General features: G+C 37.5%; 2 protein-coding genes across 2 annotated transcripts; both read left to right on the forward strand.

The window, feature by feature from the left end:
* The first annotated feature begins 15 nt into the window (after positions 1-15).
* Positions 16-3,013, forward strand: polr2h (RNA polymerase II, I and III subunit H). Its single transcript, XM_086088929.1, has 6 exons — positions 16-357; positions 725-811; positions 1,385-1,468; positions 1,631-1,724; positions 1,864-1,947; positions 2,418-3,013. The coding sequence occupies exons 2-6, from the start codon at positions 739-741 to the stop codon at positions 2,533-2,535; spliced, it is 453 nt and encodes a 150-aa protein (XP_085945055.1). The 5' UTR covers positions 16-357; positions 725-738; the 3' UTR covers positions 2,536-3,013.
* A 1,118-nt stretch (positions 3,014-4,131) lies between these two features.
* Positions 4,132-13,115, forward strand: mfsd8l1 (major facilitator superfamily domain containing 8-like 1). Its single transcript, XM_086089221.1, has 12 exons — positions 4,132-4,497; positions 5,801-5,986; positions 6,067-6,129; positions 6,612-6,731; positions 7,169-7,248; positions 7,711-8,077; positions 8,792-8,865; positions 9,005-9,218; positions 9,516-9,638; positions 11,553-11,683; positions 11,852-11,937; positions 12,326-13,115. The coding sequence occupies exons 1-11, from the start codon at positions 4,422-4,424 to the stop codon at positions 11,927-11,929; spliced, it is 1,512 nt and encodes a 503-aa protein (XP_085945347.1). The 5' UTR covers positions 4,132-4,421; the 3' UTR covers positions 11,930-11,937; positions 12,326-13,115.
* The last annotated feature ends 6,221 nt before the right edge of the window (positions 13,116-19,336 follow it).

A 19,336-nucleotide genomic window follows, 5' to 3' on the forward strand; every position in this document is an offset into this window, starting at 1 on the left:
GAAAACATTACTTTTTTTTATTTTGTTCAATCTGCCATAAGCACGATCTACCTAGATTAAAAAAATATATATATATAACAAATAGAAATATGCGAAGATTTTATCATATTTAATATGATATAACGTTTATTTTAACATAGTAGAGTATGAGGCTCACCGGAAGTAGATGAAGTGTCAAAGGTTGAGCACGTTGTTTGGTTTCACCGCCACACGGTGTTTTGAATGAATGACGGGTTAAGGAAGCAAGAAATCAAGTGCATACAAATAATTACTCTCTTTGCAACTATACGCAAACGAATGCCGAAAAAGACTGACTGTGCACAGCGTAGAAGAAGCTAGTAGACCGGCGTCCAAGAGGTAAGTTTGGGGGAAATGGGCGCACAACACGCTGCTATCAGCTAGCATATAACATTCTGCACAATCAAAGTTTAAGGTCGATTTAAGAGCGACTTTATTACCCGCACGGGATTTCTTGTAGTGCTACATTTAAAATGTTGTCGACTTAATACGGCAATTTTTGTTATGAGTGAGTTGACACCCACCGTGTCTAGCGACAAGGTAAACAAATGTTTCCATCTCCTTATGTAATTTGAATCAAATTACATGAAATAAGGAGATTATTTGATCATGTAAATGTGTCATTATAAAGTCAAAACATCCAACTTTATATTATGATTGTAGCAAACTGTATATTTGTGTCATATTCTTGTACTTCTGTGTTCAGAAACAGGGGGGGAAATGGCTGGAATTCTTTTTGAGGATATATTCGACGTAAAGGACATCGATCCAGATGGCAAGAAGTTTGACAGAGGTGTGTACTGTCTATGCAAATGCTCCTGAGGGAAAAACAAAAAAAACCACTTTGGAGTAGCAAGGTTGGACATTTATTTTGCTCCTCTAAATTGCAGGATCCATCCATACAAAATGTGTCCCTTTTGTCAAACGAGTGATTATTGCAGATTTTGTGAGGTGCTATCCCATCCAGTGTATTACTGTATAAAGAAAAAATATATCAAATACTTTAATTACCCCATCGCTATACATCCTTCACACAACCACTGCAAACAGAAATGTATTTCAATCCAACTCCAGACTACCGTGAGATGAGAATTTCATGACAGAGGATGCGATGCACGGGTCCTTGTGGGAAATGTGGTCTTCAATCAAGGGAAAACACTACCACTTTTGTCCATATAGTGCCGCCACAATCAACGAAAACTGAATGTTGCCAAGCCCTGCTTTAAACAATGCCGCCAGGTGGATTCAAGTGGAGTACAACTAGACACTTTGCAACTGATAGCCCCTTTACAGATATTTTTAGAATCATACTTCATTTTTGCTTATAAGTGAATCTAAGTGACTTGTATGATTGACTATTTTCCAGTGTCTCGTCTACATTGTGAAAGTGAATCTTTCAAGATGGACCTCATCTTGGATGTGAACATTCAAATCTATCCAGTAGATCTTGGTGAGGTCAATAAAGTAATTGTATTTGCCTAACAAATTCACAAATTATGTCACACTTATTCATTTTGTAGTAAATGTATTAAAACATAGGTACGGTCAATCTGTGAAGCTATATAACAAACACATGAAAGTGCAGAGTAAAATCAGTGTTCTTCTCATTAAGGTGACAAGTTTAGACTGGTAATCGCCAGCACATTATACGAAGACGGAACGCCGGATGATGGGGAGTACAATCCACAAGATGACAGACCGTCTCGGTATGTTTCTTTCTGCTAATGCTCATTGACACATTTTTGTTGAAATTGTATCTTTTCATTCATTAATATATTCCTGGAGAAATTGTGCATTTGTTTTATATACCTAAGCTTGATCCTAAATTTGATTGTCATTTTTCAGATCCGACCAATTTGATTATGTGATGTATGGGAAGGTTTATAAGATTGAGGGTGATGAGACTTCAACGGAAGCTGCAACACGCCTGTGAGTGATTTTTTTCTTTTCTTCTTTCTTTCCTTAGTTCATCTTCCATATTAACCGATGTAGTCGACTTTTACATAAAATATTTTGTACATTTCAATGAAAGCCCAAAAGGAGTAGGCTGAAGCAGAAGCTTATTAATGCCTAGTACTCACCATATACATGTAATGAAAATAAGAATAAAAATAAGTTTTCATCATTGCAGCAATACAGCTATCAGCTGCCGCACCACATATTTTTCACAGCACAATACACACCTATACACGTTACTTATACATACAGTATTGAATTGCTAAAACCTTTTTGATTAAGTGGTGAGTTGAGAAAAATCATATTTTAAGGCTCCATAGCACGTTTCAAACTGAAATGAAGTTATCACTTAACGTTTTTACTTTAGCAAATTATCACCCTCTATTGTGTAACTATAAAATGTGAGTCACCTTTCTTAAACGGACCTCTCCTCTTTCTTTCAGCTCTGCCTACGTCTCTTACGGTGGTCTGCTCATGCGGCTGCAGGGAGACGCCAACAACCTTCACGGATTCGAGGTGGACTCCAGGGTTTACCTCCTCATGAAGAAACTGGCCTTCTAAAACTCAACGCTCTCCTTTTCATTGTTTTCTCATCTCGGTCTCCATGAAATCCATACTGAAGTGCAGTAGTGTTTTATTTTATGTTTACAAAAACAAAAAAAGGACTCTTTCCATTTGAGATATAATAGAGAATAGACTACCAATTATTCTGTGATACTAAAGAACTGCAACAAACCCCATCTCCTTATAATCTGTAAATAGTTGTTGTTGTTTTTTAATACATGTATATACACAAATTGGCTCTGTTTTGATACATCGAAATCTATTTTGTAGTTTCAGAATTATGGAACAGTGATGTTGGCAGAAAACTGTGATCTGATCTTCGTCGATATCACATTAAAGACAAACAGTCTGCTTAAAGTGATATCACACAATTATGTTTGCATTGAGTTTTTTTAAATGTATTTAAAATTATACATCCATATAAATTTACACAGTGCAGGGTGGAAAAGTATGTGAACCCTTAAATTTGTCAGACCGCCACCTAAATTAAAGATTTTTATCATTCTCTAATAGTTAAGACACCAGTTTGCAGAATCTCTTTAAACAAAATGATATTTTGAATGCTAAAATATTATCCATAAAACAGTATCACATGAGCATTTAAAATGTTTGGGACTGGGTATGCTAATGTGTGAATTAGAAATTTCTAACATTTTGTTCCCTAACCGGCAGAAGGACAATTTAGTCCCTGGCATGCTGGAGCCTGTTAAACTGAGAATAGTGGACACAGTAGTCAAAATTTAATTAAGGGTAGAATTGAAAGGTGAATAGTGTTGTGTGGAATTTCAGTACAATGCCACATTGGTAATGGATGTCATGAGGAGCACAGTACTGCAAAAGACTCAGATACGAGAGCACAGAAAAAGCTTGCCCACTTTACATTTAAATTAGAAGGAGGACTTTTTGCTATGATCTAGTATTGAGCTCAAAAGGTTCAGATATCCAATTTTAATAAGATGCAGTTTGGAATTCAAGTCTGATAAACTTAAAACTGAATTGAAAATTATCAAAAATATATCAGTTTCACAGAATTAGTTTGAGCCTCATTGAAAATTCAATGATGTATATTTTTACTTTCAATTTTCTAAATACAAATACAGTTAGTAATACTTCATGTGAGAGTGTCACCCTTGTTTTTAGCTCAATAGACCCAGATGTCACACCAAGTTCATAAATTTGTGAGTACGTAGATGTATATTTACAGTATACACACGTTTTTGCTCTAAGATTATTCAAACATAAAATGGGTTATTTTACTATGTGGGCTGAACACTGATCAAGTAAAATGTATGAGTCACGGGTCACTGATGAGAAATATTTTCCCCACCAAGTTGGACTTGGCTTTGTCCATATGAATAACAGTCACGCTGGAATTCCACAAAGGACGATCAGTAATAACAATAGTGTTGACGTTGTGCAACTTGAAACTCAGGTCAAACATACCAGCTGGGCAAATAACTATTTTCATGTTGAGAAACTACACCACAAATATTTCGTTGAAAAATACTTGATTTACAGGCCCACGTTAAACTATGGCTCTGAGGCGCATCCTAGTTTGCGATTGGTCGAGGTGTAATCAGATACCCGGAAGTGAGGCTTGCGGGATGAAAATGCGCAGGATTGGCTGGTGCTTGTGCCGCATTTATTTCCACGTAAATGTGTTGTCAATTCTATTAGTCGGACTTTTGAATGCAACCAGGCACACCCATTACAACTAATAGGAGAAAGAAATGCTTTCCAACTGTTAGAGTACATTTCACGTGTCCCGTAAACGCACTGGGATGTAATTGGAAGCAACGCCTATAGGATTATGGTTAATGCGGTGTTTTGTGGAGACGCTCAAATAATGAAGGTGAACATTAAAAGTCTATAGCAACATCATCATGGATCATGGACGGAGAAAGAAGCTGACTTATTTTACAATTGGACTCATCTTTCTGTTGAGCGGCGTGGAATATGGTAAATATATATCGGAAAATGCAATGTGATGTTAGCTTGCATGTACATTCTTTTATCTTGTCGTAATTGTTGATACTTTGACAATAATCTCGAGCTGGAGTTGATTACATTGAACCTATTATACAATTGAGTTAGGTACATTTTAACAGCCATTATAATATGATCACTTTTGATATACTTCCAGTTAGGTAGGCTACATCTTAACAGCCAAGCTGATCACGTTTGGTTAACGCTGTCAATTTAACAACGTTTGTACAAGTGTATTTATTAAAATGGCCGAGGACTATACGTTATGTATTCGTGGCTGTCTGTCGCGAACATTTTAGCGAAAGAAATACAATATGTTTGACTTATTTATAGTCGCAAGTCTAACAACTGTACTTGTACTTCTGGCTGTTTATATTTCCTTAGCCAATCACTCCAGGTAAGTAAAGTGACTTACCAAAGTCATATTCTATATAGCAAAAAAAGAGTGCCTGCTTAAATAAGGAGTGATCAAGACATATACCCAACATGTCAACCTTTGCAGACACCAAATTGCAAAAGCTGAACAAATTGTGCCACTGAAGTAGGCTTAAACATTGAAACCCATCACTTTATTAGTCTCACATAAAGACATCCTTGTCAGGACATGTCACAAGGACGTTCTCCACGTGACAACTATAGTGTCTAGAAATACCTTCCTGGTCTGTTAAAGTTTAGTTCATTGTCTGCACACTCTGTTAGGAAATGTGAATTATAATGAGTCAGCACACTGCTTTGTCCTGGAATGCTAAGATTGGAGTTGTAGTCATGGTTCATTGTAGAATTGCTTGGGTAGGCCTTGAAGCATAAACAGCATGTGGGATTTATTGGTACTCTATTAGTAAATCTTCATTGTGAAATATGTTTTTTAATCACAATGTTGCCTAAGACAATGATTTATAGTTGTCCGAGAGCCGTGACAGTTACTTTTTAAGGCCTCTTGGTACATCCTTCTGGCCGGCTCGTGGGAAATCCAAAGTTACAGCAAAGTTTTCCCAGAATCCACTGGGATAGGTTCTTAATGGCTTGTTTTTACTCAATCAAAGTCAGAAAACGACAGCTTTAAATTCATGTCTTTGCTGTTCATACTGTATGTGGGGTTTTCTATAGGACTGTAACGAGAGACATGCATTTAGAACAGAATTTATACGATTTTGGTAATCCACTTTGATTAGAATATGTAAATTATATGCCCAAACTCCCTGACCGCTGTTGCTTTGAAATAGTAATTCTAGTGTATCTGTTGTTCTAACCAAATCCTTCTCATCTTTGTCCCCAGCTGTGATACTGCCCACTATATGGAGGTATTTGCAAACATTAGAGGCCCCATCATACTTCCTGGGTTTGACCCTATCAGCGTTCAGCCTGAGCGGCCTCCTGTCAGGACCACTATTTGGCCATTGGTCTGACAGAACACGAACAACCAAAAAGATTATCTTGTTAGCCAACATTTTTGAGATTGTGGGTGAGTGACTTGCTCATGCTTGCGAAATGCTAACTTTTTTGTGTTTTGTATTCAACTGTTTCTTTCTTTACACTGTTCAGGTAACTTTATGTACTTTATGGGCTTTTCCAAGTGGGTCCTACTGTCGAGCAGGCTGGTGGCAGGTAATGTTGATGATGCATTTACGTGACATTATGTATTGAACGGAATAATTGGATAGCAATTTATTTTGCAATAAAATGTTTTGCAAAAATATTTTTTTTCCAATCAGTGCGTATTTGGTATTGTTTAATGATTAAACAAAACCAAATAAACATCAATTAAGTAAAATCACACAAGTAAAAAACTCAATTCTAAAGATACCAACTAATTACACCAATTTTACACTCAAAACCTACAAGGATTATTGACTTGTAAAGGAAAAAGCCTGTTTATTTTAAGAATAAGTGCCCCAAAATGCTAGAAGTAGTGGTTGTGAAAAATTAATTAATTTCATGTTCATGTGGGGGGAAAAAACACTTAGTTCAAATATATTTTTTTAACCAACTAACTACCAGTTTATGTTGTTGCCATAATGTCACATGATTTTGTTTTCAATTCAGTTCAAGCAATTGTCATGCAGTTACGCTGGACATGTTCTCTTCAGGCATTGGCTCAGGCGCTGGCTCGTCAATCTTTGGTTTCCTGACCAGAAGCACGGCCCCAGAAGATCGCGCCACTGTGTTTGCCGCTGTCATGGTCTGTCGACAAGTGGGCCTTCTGATTGGTGAGTGCTCTGATGATATAAAAAAAAAAAGAAAAAGAAAGAAGAAATTCATTATGCAAGGATGGGTCATTATTATTATTATTATTATTATTATTATTATTATTATTATATTTTTTATAGTAACTCTCTCACCATTATATGATATGCATTCATTGGCCTTCATCCATGATGGGCGGTAACTGTGAGTTAGAAGTGGGGTTAAAAAAAACCTTTTATATTTAATACAGAGCAGTGATTCAGTCAGCTGGTTCCATTTCACTAGTGACCATGAAAAGGATAAACGTTAGAAAATGAATGGATGTATGGTCTCTGTTATAATGCTAATAATTGGGTTATTTTTCAGTTGATAATTTCCTCTGTTTAGGCAGAAAAATCAGCTACTGTATTGTGGTGACTTTACGCCCGTTGACCACATTTTATATGTACGTTTGATATAGGTCCGGCATTTAACATCTTCTTGAGACTGTGTGATTTCCATCTGGGTCCTTTTGTGGTCAATAAATTCACTGCACCAGGGGTAAGAAATCATTAATCTGTCTGAATAGAATACATGTTTTAATATAATAAGATGTTTGTCATGTGTGTTGTACAGTAGTTTGAGTTTGAGCCCACTCAGTCATACTTTAGAGGGTTTCTAATATGTAAATTAGGGAACTACCTAGTAATAGTTGATTTTAATTAATAATTGATTTTCACGAAACCAGCATTTTTAGGCAGATCTTTTAAATATATCAGTGTCAGTCATTCCAGCTCTCTTTCGACCAGTTGGTGTACGATGAGCCTACATTTTGAATGCCTGACACAACACCCACTAACATTTTTGTCCATGTCAACGAAATCTTACTCTTCTTCTCGCCATGACTGAATCATCAAAAAGCCATATTTAGTCTGTCAGTTTTACATTAAACACACTGATAAATATTACGTCTGGTAAACTCTAATTGTGTGGAATCTTTTTATATTTTTGTGTTCTTTCTAGTTATTCATGTGTTTATTGTGGATTCTTCTTCAATTTGCCGTGGTCTTCATGTACTGGGATCTCCCACCTCTGGAGAGTGCAAAAGAGACTCTTAAAACCGAGTACAGTGACAAAGTGAATAAACAAAAGACTGGGGAAGAGGGAGAGGAAGTCGAGGATGAGGAGAATGAGGAGAATGAGGAGGTAAAGCCACTCATGCGATCTCAGGAGCTGGTAGACTCCTATGGCTCTGTGGCTGCCACGGACTCACACAGGAATCACACTGCTGCAACATCTGACGAAACCTTGAATCAAATTTCCCCATCTCCTGAGCCATCAGTGTCCCACGAGTCCTCCAATCCCTTCAAGAACTTCAGTCTCTCACGAGGTAGGTGGCTTGTATGGCACAGTGGATAAAGTCTGCACACTCTTGCTTAAAATCCATATATTTGTGATATAAAGAATATATATATATCAGACTGAGACAAATCGCGTCAAAACCAAAACTAATATTGTGACCTAACCTGCAGCAGTGATTTCTTGTTGTTGTTTTTACCCAGCCGGAACTGCGGCCTAAGACACAGTTTTGAACTGTTCAAAATAGGAGTTAGATTGAGCACAATACCAGCAGGCTTCTGTTAGAAAGCCCCCCCCCCCCAAAAAAAAGGGGGGGGGCAAAAAGCCTACGAGAACATCTGAAATGTATTTGTGTTAATCAGAAGCACATTAAATGGTGTCAGGTGTGTGCTGCCTCCCAAGCTCTGAACATGGCCACATCCCCAGTTACAAGAGAGTGTAACCACATTATTTTAGTACACTAGTTTATTTTCACTTTGCCTCTCAGAAAGATGAAAAAAGCAATAGTTGCAAAATGATAGTCTTCATTCGTCTTTAGTCTTGATAGAAAAAGTTTTTTCAATAAAATATCCTGGTCTTATTTTCATATCACAGAAAAAAAGTAATTTGGCTTTAGAAATATCTTTGATGGACTTTATTGTATTGTCTTGTCTACCACCATGACATTTTAATTGACTTCCCACATCTACACATGCACTTCCATGGATTCTTTGACCATAATTTTTTTGCAACTGTAACTCTGCAGAGTTCCTGAGAGAAGAGGTGGTTGTGCTGCTAGCTGCTCAATTCATCACCCTCTTTAATCAAACAGCACTGGAGGTACGATCCATTTTTTTTATGGGAGGGTATTTTTACAGAGTGTATAAAGAGATGCGGTGACTTTTAATCTGCTGTATTGATCCCAAATCCCAAAATGAATTTAATGTGCATTAATAACAATAATCCACTTGTTCTCCAGACTATGGTGACACCACTGACCCAAAAGTACTTCAACTATGGGGAGTTGGAGAACAGCCTCATGTACTGTCTCTGTGGCGTGGAAGTGATTGCTGGCTTCTTATTCGTGCGCTGGCTGAGTCGGCGTGTTGCTGAGCGAGTGATTCTGGCGGTTGGCCTTTGCATTTGCAACATTTCCTGTGTCTGGTGCCTCATCTTCCTGGCTAACCCGCTAGGTCAGTCTGCATTATGGCATGCGTCATATGATTCTCAAACACGGACCTCAAATATCTTCCCAATAGCTGCTTAGGATTCTTTGACTCTTTTGTTTGTGCTAATAGACAAACACAATTTTTTTGAATTTTAATGAAGTAAAGTTAGTTTATGTAAATGCTAATCCCAACTTGTTCCATAATTTTCTTAAAAAGGCCAACAAAGTTTGTTTCAAATGCCGAAGGAAAAGCTTACCTTAGCAAACCTGCAATAATAACACACCTAACAACGAACCTGTTCTGGATTGTGTCTTTGTGTAGGTGAGTTCCCGTGGCAGCTGGCCGAGTTTGTCATAGGTGTGTTTCTGCAGGTTCTGGGTCTGCCATTTGTTGCTGTTGCCCAGGTTTCCCTCTTCTCCAAAGTTACCTCTGAAAAAACACAAGGTAAGAAACTGCAGCCTGAAACACGAAAGTCGGCTAAAACACGCACACTATCCAATAATGCACATTGTCTGCTAATCACTTATTTCCATTTTGACTCCAGTTTTACCTTTGGGCTGCTGGGAAATACAAATAGAGAAGTTAAAGAGGGTATTTTTGGATCTCAAAATAAAAAATTTTGACCACATGATCTATTTTTGCAAATTACGCGGAAATGCAACATGCAGCCCTTTTTGCCAGTGCAGCTCACATATATCTGCTTACTCGACTGTTTGCATTCCACAGAAATTTCTCTCTCTGCACATGTGAGAGGCAGTACAAAATGTAACTTTCACTGCTGAGGGCTGTTACTAATGATGGCAAAATGAAGCTTCATGAAGCACTTGTAATATTTTTTGACTCCTTTAGATGCCACTCTTGGTTGAAAGATGCAGTGGAAATGTAATCAATTTCCTTTGCACTAGCCTTTATATTTAAATCAAGAGCACCATCTAGGGGAGTCAAAAAATATTACAAGTGCTTCATGAAGCTTCATTTTGCCATCACTAGCTGTTACCCACTGCATGAGCAACCAATCAGTTGGTGCTTTGGGCAGGCCAATGCTGGAGACGAGTCAGAACAGACAGAGGCGAAAATCACCCATTTTTTAATTGGATGTTTATCGGCCGTCAATTTTAACTCTATAAAGCCTGAACCATGAAATATATAAGAGAAGATTCTGATTCTTTGTAAATAAAGTATTTATTGGTCCTTTTGAACAAACAAACTTGAAAATCAACTTTCACATGGCTTTTGATGTGTGTCATATTTGACACATCCAATCACATTGCTTTAATTTCGTACATTTATAACTGTCAAAAATATAATAATAAACAGACATATCAAACGTATTTCCAAAAATCTGAAAGAACATTTCCCACTATTAATACGTATAGGTGTCTCTCTTTTCTCAATTAGGGCGATCTTGCAAGGTCGCTGGAAAAGCCATCAACTGGGTGATACTGCCCTCTAATGGATCATCCATGCAATGCATGTATCAGATCATATACGTCAGGGTTTTAATCGGGGCGAAAAATATTATACTAATGAAATAGAGAGCTTAAAATGTCTTGTATTTAATATGATATGTTTGGCTTTATAGGGTTTATAAATATTTGCAAAATTGCCAAATATTTGCCCCGATAATTGGCCTGGCTAATAATCCGTCTAGCACTCGAACAGGCCTTTTTTTTTTTCTTTCCCTCAACTGTCCCAGCAAGCCTAATTTAACGGAAGGGGATTGTGGCGGCCGTGGCTCAAGGTGTAGAGACGGTCGTACACTAACCAGAAGGTCGGCTGTTCGATCCCCGCTCTCCCCAAGTCGTGTGTCGTTGTGTCCTTGGGCAAGGCACTTCACACACATTGCCTCTAGTGCTACTAACACTCGGGTATGGAAGGTGCGAATGTTTGGTGGTGGTCGGAGGGGCCGTAGGCGCGCACTGGCAGCCACTCTCCTGTCAACCTGCCCCAGGGCAGCTGTGGCTACTTAAGTAGCTTACCGCCACCACAGCGTGAATGTGTGAGTGCATGAATAATGCATCCATTCCATTGTAAAGCATCTTTGAGTGTCTAGAAAAGCGCTATATAAATCCAATGCATTATTATTATTAGGGCCAGTGAAGTGGGATTCTGACTTTATTCTCAGAATTCTCACTTTAAAGTAAGAATTCTCACTTTATTCTCAGAATAGTTTTTTTTCCATAAAATTGACCAGTATAATTTGTAGATTTCTAAAGGTGTCTTTTTCTTTTGCCATTTTAACTGACTAGCATTCTTCATTATGTTGCCGTTCTGTTATAATGTGCTCATCCCGCCATCCCTAAAGCGCAAACTGTTTACCCTAATTAGTATATATAATAGGTGTTGCTGGCCTTGCAGGTTTCAGTCAGGGGGTGCGTCGCTCAGTCGGAGGTCTAGCAACCATTCTGGGCCCGCTGTGGGCTGGTGGCCTCACTGACAACATGTATATCATGATGGGGGTGATGATGGCGCTGCTATCACTCCTAACGGTAAGCATCGTACAAGAAAAGTCAAGGAGCAATACATTTTGTAATGTTGCAAAATGTTTAAAAGGGAAATAATCATGGAGTTGTCATACTATTTTGAAGACATGTAAAGTGAAGGGGAACAAGAGTGCTTGTTTCACTATGGGCATTTTATGTGTCATTTTTCTACAGATGATGCTGGCCTTCTCTTACAAGCGGCTGGTTGAACCTTCTCAAGAGGAAGAAGCAGAAAGTGGAGACCTCAGTTAATTTATCTGGTGAGGTTGATAGCAATGAGTTGTGAGTCAATAAACTGTGAATTTGATACCAGCAAAATGTCGACACATAGGCAAAACTGATAGCAAATTTAAATATTTAAAGAAAATCCCCCAATAGACAATGATATATAACCATGAAACCAAAGAGACCAGATTTTGCCAAAAATGCTTAGAACAAGCCAAAAAGCTTTTGGAAAAACCGCAACTTAAGTCACATTATAGCTCAGGTTAAAGACGGGAGAAAAAATAAACAAATACAGAATAAGACTGCAAAGATTAGAACACTGTGCCTAAAGTGAAATATGGAAAGAGGTTCGGATATACTGAATGTGAAGGGTACAAATAAAACGCCTCCATTTGATGTAATGCTTGTTTCTCCTTCTACCAGAGCAAAGTGTGACGTCCTGTTCCTTGGCAGCTCCACTTTTCCCTGCCTCGTACCACCGGGCATCTTTGCACACGTGAAGATGGAAGGACTGGTTTGGTGAATATGTACATTTCCCATGGAAATATGGAATCCAAGTAACGTGTGTCCAACTGTCATTTTAGGTGTGCTCCAGTACTGATAATATTTCCTTATTCAAGTTATTGGTTAAACAAATATTACTGCATTATCGAATTGTTCTGCATTAAACTAGTTCCAGTTCTATGTACCTGCCATATAAGCGATCGTTTGAGCTCATGCTAATGCTGCTGCTGTTTTCAAGGCAGCACAACAATAAAATTCTGGCCATGGTGTAGTACTGATACTTACCACTAGTGAGCACACTTGGACTTTGAAAGTGGAGGAAAATGTAATTTATTGCTTCTTCCAAGCAAGTCTGTCAGGAATATATATTTATGGTCAAACGTTCCACTGATTGTAATTTTTGTGGCAAACGGTTTTATATTCAGTTAATTGTATTACTGTATTAAATGAATTGCCAAAGTAAACATTTTAATACTTGATATGTAAATTCAACAAAACCCCAAAATACCACAAGCAGACAAATTGAATTGTTTTTAGCCGAAATATATTTTTCTTCTGAATAGTAGGCTAATTATGAATATTGAGTAAAGTATTTAAGTGCTTTTGCTTTCTTTGTAGCTACCAATTTTGATATAACTAACTCTGTTTGCTATGTTACTTTCTTTATTTAATTGAAACATGTTGTAAATTATTAAACCATGCATCTCAATTTAAAGTGTCCTTTTTAAGAAATTGCATTTCTCATTTCAATTATATCACTTGATTATTCATACGGAACAGTGAGAACAGATTTTTATTTTTCAGATTACAATTACAGAAAATACATCTCAATGAGGTAATCCTCATTTAATATTATGATTACATAGGAAATTATCTTTACATTTGTATACTTTTTGCCGTTATCAAAATTAATACATTTCCCGATTATGTACATGGAATGTAAATTACACACACAACACCCACACACACACTTCTATTAATGAATTAAAAAAAAATCCAAATCATCAAAAATAATTTGGATGATTTGGGTAAATGGTTAAAAAATAAATCACTGTTAATTTAGGACAGCTGTGGCATGACCTTTATTTATGTAGTGCTCTGATTAATAAATTTGACATATTATGCAAATAGATTGTTTTTTTATTTATTTTGTCAATAAAATACATTAATTTACTTATTTATGTACAGGCAGAAATTGAAAGTTTTTACTTTGAAATAAAACAAAACAAAAACGCTTGTCATTGCAGTAACAATTTTAGACCTTTACAGTTGCTGAAGGTCCACTGGGTGTCATCACTGTGTCGGAACTGGAAACGGGCGACAAGTTGAGGCCTTTCTTGCCCGTGACGTCGCACCGCTTCCCTAATGACATCGTTGCGAGGGGGTGTGGCTTCAATCATGAACTCCATTTGAACTTGCTTTATGTAGGGCGGTGTGGACTCTGAAAATGTCACAAGGCCAGATACAAAGATATTTTGAGCTTTTACCTCTTCTTGTCCTCCCCGCCGAAAGCGCCCCCCCCCCTCCCTTCCCCATCTCCAACACACACACACAAACCCCGATCACACTTGGCCTGCAGCGGCAATCTGACCGAACAGCGACCCAGCATATCAGGGTCAGAGGTGTAGAACACGTCAAGTGTCATATCAACAGTAGTCGGGGTATGTTTGGTTCTGTGTTTTCAGCCAATCACGGGGATAGTTTGAGGCGTATAAGGGCAGGATCCACAACGATAACAGACGTGAACTTTTGGTGAACTGTGTTTTTCTCTTGAAAGGGCATTGAGGGCGTGTAGAGCTTAAGTATTTTATTATTTTTTTGTGTGTGTATGTTGTGGGCTTCATTAATGATTTGGCTGGGATACATTCGGATGATGTGTTGTGGCTGTGACACTCGCATGTCTTAGCATCACATCCCCATGGTTAAAACCATACTGCGACGTAGTTTCCCTCCATTTTCACTTTTTTTCCGCTGCACTGCCACATGCGTTGGGCAAGAAGTTGACAGTTCAAAAAGGATACACTTTACACGACTTTTATGACACTACCCGGTTGTGGTGGGTAATAAATAAAGGTATACTCTAAAGCTCCAGCATGAAATGTCAGGCCTGTAAAATATTTAGTTGCACGCTCGTGTCGCACATTCTTTTTTTGCAAAGGTGTTCCATTACACAGTCAAATCAAAATGGTGGCACCAACAGAAACCTGCGAAAGTATGTGAGTGTCCTCACGATAGGCCGCCCTTGAAGCCGTTTAAATGAATAAAACATGTGTCACACTGAAGAGGCGCGGTGTCTCAAAAACAAGACGCTTATGGGGCTTAAAAGAGGGGATCAGAGTAGCAGCAAAATTTAAAGGAGCACAGGGACAAAAGAGAAGAAAATATGGTACCAGGGTTGGAGATGTGTTGGAGGCTTCAGTCTTAATTTAAAATGTTAGCTTAAGTGCTTGGTTTGGTTTGGTTGCTATAAAAATAGGACTCAATTTATTTTTGTCACTTTAGGCTATTTGATGTTTTTTTTTTTTTTTAACCTTTTGCCCACTCTCACTGTTGTGTATTTTTCCCCCCAGAATGAATGAATAATAGGCAAAAATACAGCCTACAGCTCGGAGTGAGTCAAATGCAAACTGGTCCAACTCCTCGTGCATTGAAAGTTGCAGTATGTTTTTGACAAACGGGTCAAACTTTAGTCATCATTTCTTACTTTTCATAATCCCTGTCTTCAATCTTAAAAAGCAGACTCACTTTGTATGTGAATTCAATGTCATTTTTACCTTTTAACCCATGTATTTACTCAAATATCTAACAGACAACAATACACCTTGATACTTAAAGGGATACTTGACTCATTGAGCCATTTTCAGCATTAAAAAGTAAATATTTTGTCCAGAATGAATTTGATAACTTCATTATTTTTCATGTACAATTAATACCCTTAAAAATGTAATTTTTCCACTTGCTGTCGACTGAAGATGACATCACCTGTGCTGAGGAAGTAGGTAACGACCAATCATGGCTCATCTGTTTTCTGTGTTTGGTCGTTATCTACTTCCTCAGCATAGGTGATGTCGTCTTCAGTCGACAGCAAGTGAAAATTTAAATTTTCTGAAGGTATTAATTGCACATGAAAAATAATGAAGTTATCAAATTCATTCTGGGCAAAATATTAACTTTTTACTGCTGAAAATGTCTCAATGACTCAAGTATCCCTTTAAAAGGGAAGTCAACCCCGACATTTTCTTCAATATGTTCAATGCAGCCCCCACTGGTCTGAAAATTGTATTCTGATTAATATTGAGTTTGTGAAATATGAATTAAGCAGCAAAAATCCGCCAATTTTTTTACCCATCTCAGGCGGCCATTTTGAAACTTGTCGTCTGAAAATTCACATCACAGTTGCTCAGGGCTCAGAAAATGACCAATCATGACTCATCTTGTGGTAGTCCCTTGACCAAACTTAGAACACAGGTGAACCGCGATTGGTCGTTTCCTGAGCCCTGAGCAACTGTGATGTAATTTTCAGTCAACAGCAAGGGGCAAAAATGGCTGGATTTTTGCTGCTTCATTCGAGTAGCCCTGGATGCAGAGCCGCCACACAGGGTGGGACTTAAACGTTTGACTCCACCCACGCAGATTTTACAAAACGGTTTGAATTTTTTTTTTTTAAATAAAAAAAATATATTAAAAAAAATTACATTTAATGATGCGCCGTCTTATGACGTAACCTTTTCTTTTTCTTTTTTTAACGCATTATGGAGCATGGAAAATTACAAACACTCAACCCTCAGTCAGTCGTGGCGGAGCTAATAAATGGTTTGACGGAAGAGGTCGAAGTGCAGTACTACATGTTCCCAGCAGATCCCTGGACGGTTGAGGTTAGTATTTGGGTTTCGATCAGCTTTAAATTGTCTTTGTTCAATAAAGTGTTCAAACAATACTGTAAGCGTGATGTCATAAGATGGCACACAAAGCCGCGAGGGCAGTAGTTTAACAAAAAAAAAGAAAGAAATAAGATATGGGCGTAGTCAAATGTTTAAATCCACTCCGCATGGCGGCAAGCCTCGAACTGCACTCTGCATCCACACGGCGTACTCACTTAATTCGTATTTCACAAAAGCAATACCGCGTTTAGACTAGTGGGGGCGCATCGAACATGTTGTAAAAACGTTTTTGGGGTGACTTCCCTTTTTAAATGTCATTCATTTGTATTCAAAATCTGATCTTTTAATTCAGTTTATTTCTTTAAATCCATTTATATGCTGACTCTTTGAGTTACTTTGTTGAGGAGTGTTTTATGTTTTCATTTTAGAAAGAATGGGGCTAGAATACAATTTCTAACCTGACTTTCACCCACGTGAGCCTCGTCATTTGGGTTACAGTGGGAGTGGCTGTCTTTTTAGTTTTGTTAATAATGTATTTTTGTTTATGCACTTAGCTCTTTAGAAGCACAGGTTTGCCACATTATTTCAAAGGGCTGTGAAATCCATGAATATGTATGCATAACACTGTTTTGAAAAGCGGTTCAGAACAGGCTCATTACATCCAATAATGCAACATTTATATTTGTCTTCATTGTTGCATAGTTACAGTTATAACCAACTGGCCCTCTGGAAAACACTGCTGTTTTATTCAATTTGTTACAATTTTTCTTTGAACGTTTTAATATCACTGTACTGTAATAAACGGTCTGAGTTCACTTGAAGGTAGTCTCTCAGTTTACCTCACTCACTCACTACTGTATATGCAACAATGGGGATAAAAACAGTTTTTTTCTACCAAACACAGTTTTCCAGAAGTCACTGGAATAATATCATGAATGTGGCTATGTTTTGAACTTTTATCCAACTACTATATTTTCTCTGTCACTTGGCCCAATTAGTGTTGTGGGTGAGCTGTAGTCTATGCCAGCTAGCATTTGGCAAGCCAATCATAGGGCATATGAAGAACAAGAACCACAATATTTTCTTTATATTTAAGCAAAGTCAAAGTTAGATTATTTTGATTATTCCAGTCATAATCCTTTTTACATTTTGTGACATCATTCAACCATGTATTTTTTTTTTTCCAGTCCCACTGGTGTAATATAATCATGTGTTGGTTTTATTCTGCAGCAACAATTGTTAGGAAAGCACTTTTCTATCATTTTAAAATTAATTATTGTGGAAGTTTTGCTTACTCTATGTATTGTTCTGTCATTCCGTTTTCAATTGGCAATCAAAAATCAAACACGGGAAAAAGGACTTAATTTTGTTATTTGTTTCTTAACTCATTCACTGCCATTGACGGCTATAGACGTCAAAAATTCATTTTAACTATTTCTATTAGTTTAACTTTTTTTTCCACTTTTGTGAACAAGAGTATGAAAACCTAGAATTTATTTTATTGTACATTTAGAACAGATATAAAATTTGTGATTAAACGTGAGTTAACTATTGAAGTCATGCGATTAATTACAATAAAACATTTTAATTGTCTGACACCTAATTTAAAAAAATATTTTCTTATTTTTTTATTAGGGGCATCAGGCGATTACAATTTTTAATTGTAATTAATCACATTACTTTACTAGTAAACTCACATGTAATCACAAATTGTTATATCTGTTCTAAATGTACAATAAAAAAATTCTAGGTTTTCATACTCTTGTTCACAAAAGTAGAAAAAAAAGTGAAACTAATAAATAGTTCAAATGAATTTTTGACGTCTATAGCTGTCAATGGCAGTGAATGAGTTAATTGAACACACAAAAAACATAATTTCGATTTTGGCACAAATCAAAAATACAAAATAAAAATTGGTTGATTTTAATATGTAATTGGTTGTGCTCATGTGACTCATGAAGTTTTTTAGTGAGCATTAGTAAAGATACATTGGCCAAACGAGACATATGGAGCCTACACACAAAGCCTGACTTTACAGTATCATGGAGCAATGGTTGAATAAAGAATGAAAACACAGGTGTTGTTTAGATTTGCCCCAAGTGTACTAGTCCACATGTGATGTTCCCTGTGCACATGACAAATTGAAAACAATGCGATCGGACAGGCAAACAGAGATGAAAGCATCTTCCGTGTCAGTTGAAGTGCTTGAAGCTAACATTCAAATATGAAAAGTCAGGCATATTTTCATGTTATATTAAACACCAAATAAATAATCAGTCCCTTTTTCATTTTTAAATAATAATTCATAATTTAAAATAAAAGATTATACTTATTATTTGTTAACTGCTTTGGCACCCACATTAGTGTCACTTGCAGAGCTGGAGTGGAGCAATAAAAATGTAAAATTTAAACTGTTGAATTTGGAAATAACAGCAGGACAACTTAAAGACAGACGAGATGAATGTGGTTGTAAACATTTACAAAAAAAAAAAAACTGTCACGTACAATTTACTCTGAGCATTGTTTGTCGTAGGTAGAAAGGGTTAAAATATTTTCTGTAAAAAAAAATCTGGGTCTCATAATATACAAATGAACAAAATACACGTGGTTAGCGCGAGAACGGTTGCCATCTTGTTTCGTCTCATCACCGTATTTCTAACCCGATGTTTGTCTGAGCCCCCGTGACACCATTTTAATTTCCAACTGACCGTAGCACCGTCAGCCAAAGCCAGGCAATCAGCCTGCCAAGATGCGCCTCCACTCTCAACCAGAGCACAGATTACGAACCCATCTGGATCACCAGAGCCGGGCCGCGTTAAGCCGATGGGAGCCCCGCTCAGCAAGGCACCGGCGCAGTTGTTAACCCCGATTAACGTGATGTGTCGTTCAATAGAGGGAACAGTGTGAAAATCAAGCCGGTGTCGTGACCCACTGCCCTGCCGCTGAACCGCACAGAAATTGGGCAAACTTAGGGAGGGATGATGAGAGTAGAAGCGTGAAAAAAAGAAAAAGGGGGGGGGGCAAATAGCAGTGAGAATAGAGGAATTGG

Source organism: Leptonotus elevatus, chromosome 11, assembly GCF_054856555.1.
Source record: "Leptonotus elevatus isolate MCC_2025b chromosome 11, RoL_Lele_1.0, whole genome shotgun sequence".
NCBI classification, from domain to species: domain Eukaryota; kingdom Metazoa; phylum Chordata; class Actinopteri; order Syngnathiformes; family Syngnathidae; genus Leptonotus; species Leptonotus elevatus.

Coding starts and splice junctions, on each gene's coding strand:
- polr2h (XM_086088929.1), top strand. CDS start 739: ATGGCTGGAATTCTTTTTGAGGATATATTCGACGTAAAGGACATCGAT. Junction 1,725..1,863: donor CAAGATGACAGACCGTCTCG/GTATGTTTCTTT, acceptor GTCATTTTTCAG/ATCCGACCAATTTGATTATG. Junction 1,948..2,417: donor ACGGAAGCTGCAACACGCCT/GTGAGTGATTTT, acceptor TCTTTCTTTCAG/CTCTGCCTACGTCTCTTACG.
- mfsd8l1 (XM_086089221.1), top strand. CDS start 4,422: ATGGATCATGGACGGAGAAAGAAGCTGACTTATTTTACAATTGGACTC. Junction 6,130..6,611: donor GTCGAGCAGGCTGGTGGCAG/GTAATGTTGATG, acceptor TGTTCTCTTCAG/GCATTGGCTCAGGCGCTGGC. Junction 8,866..9,004: donor TTAATCAAACAGCACTGGAG/GTACGATCCATT, acceptor CTTGTTCTCCAG/ACTATGGTGACACCACTGAC.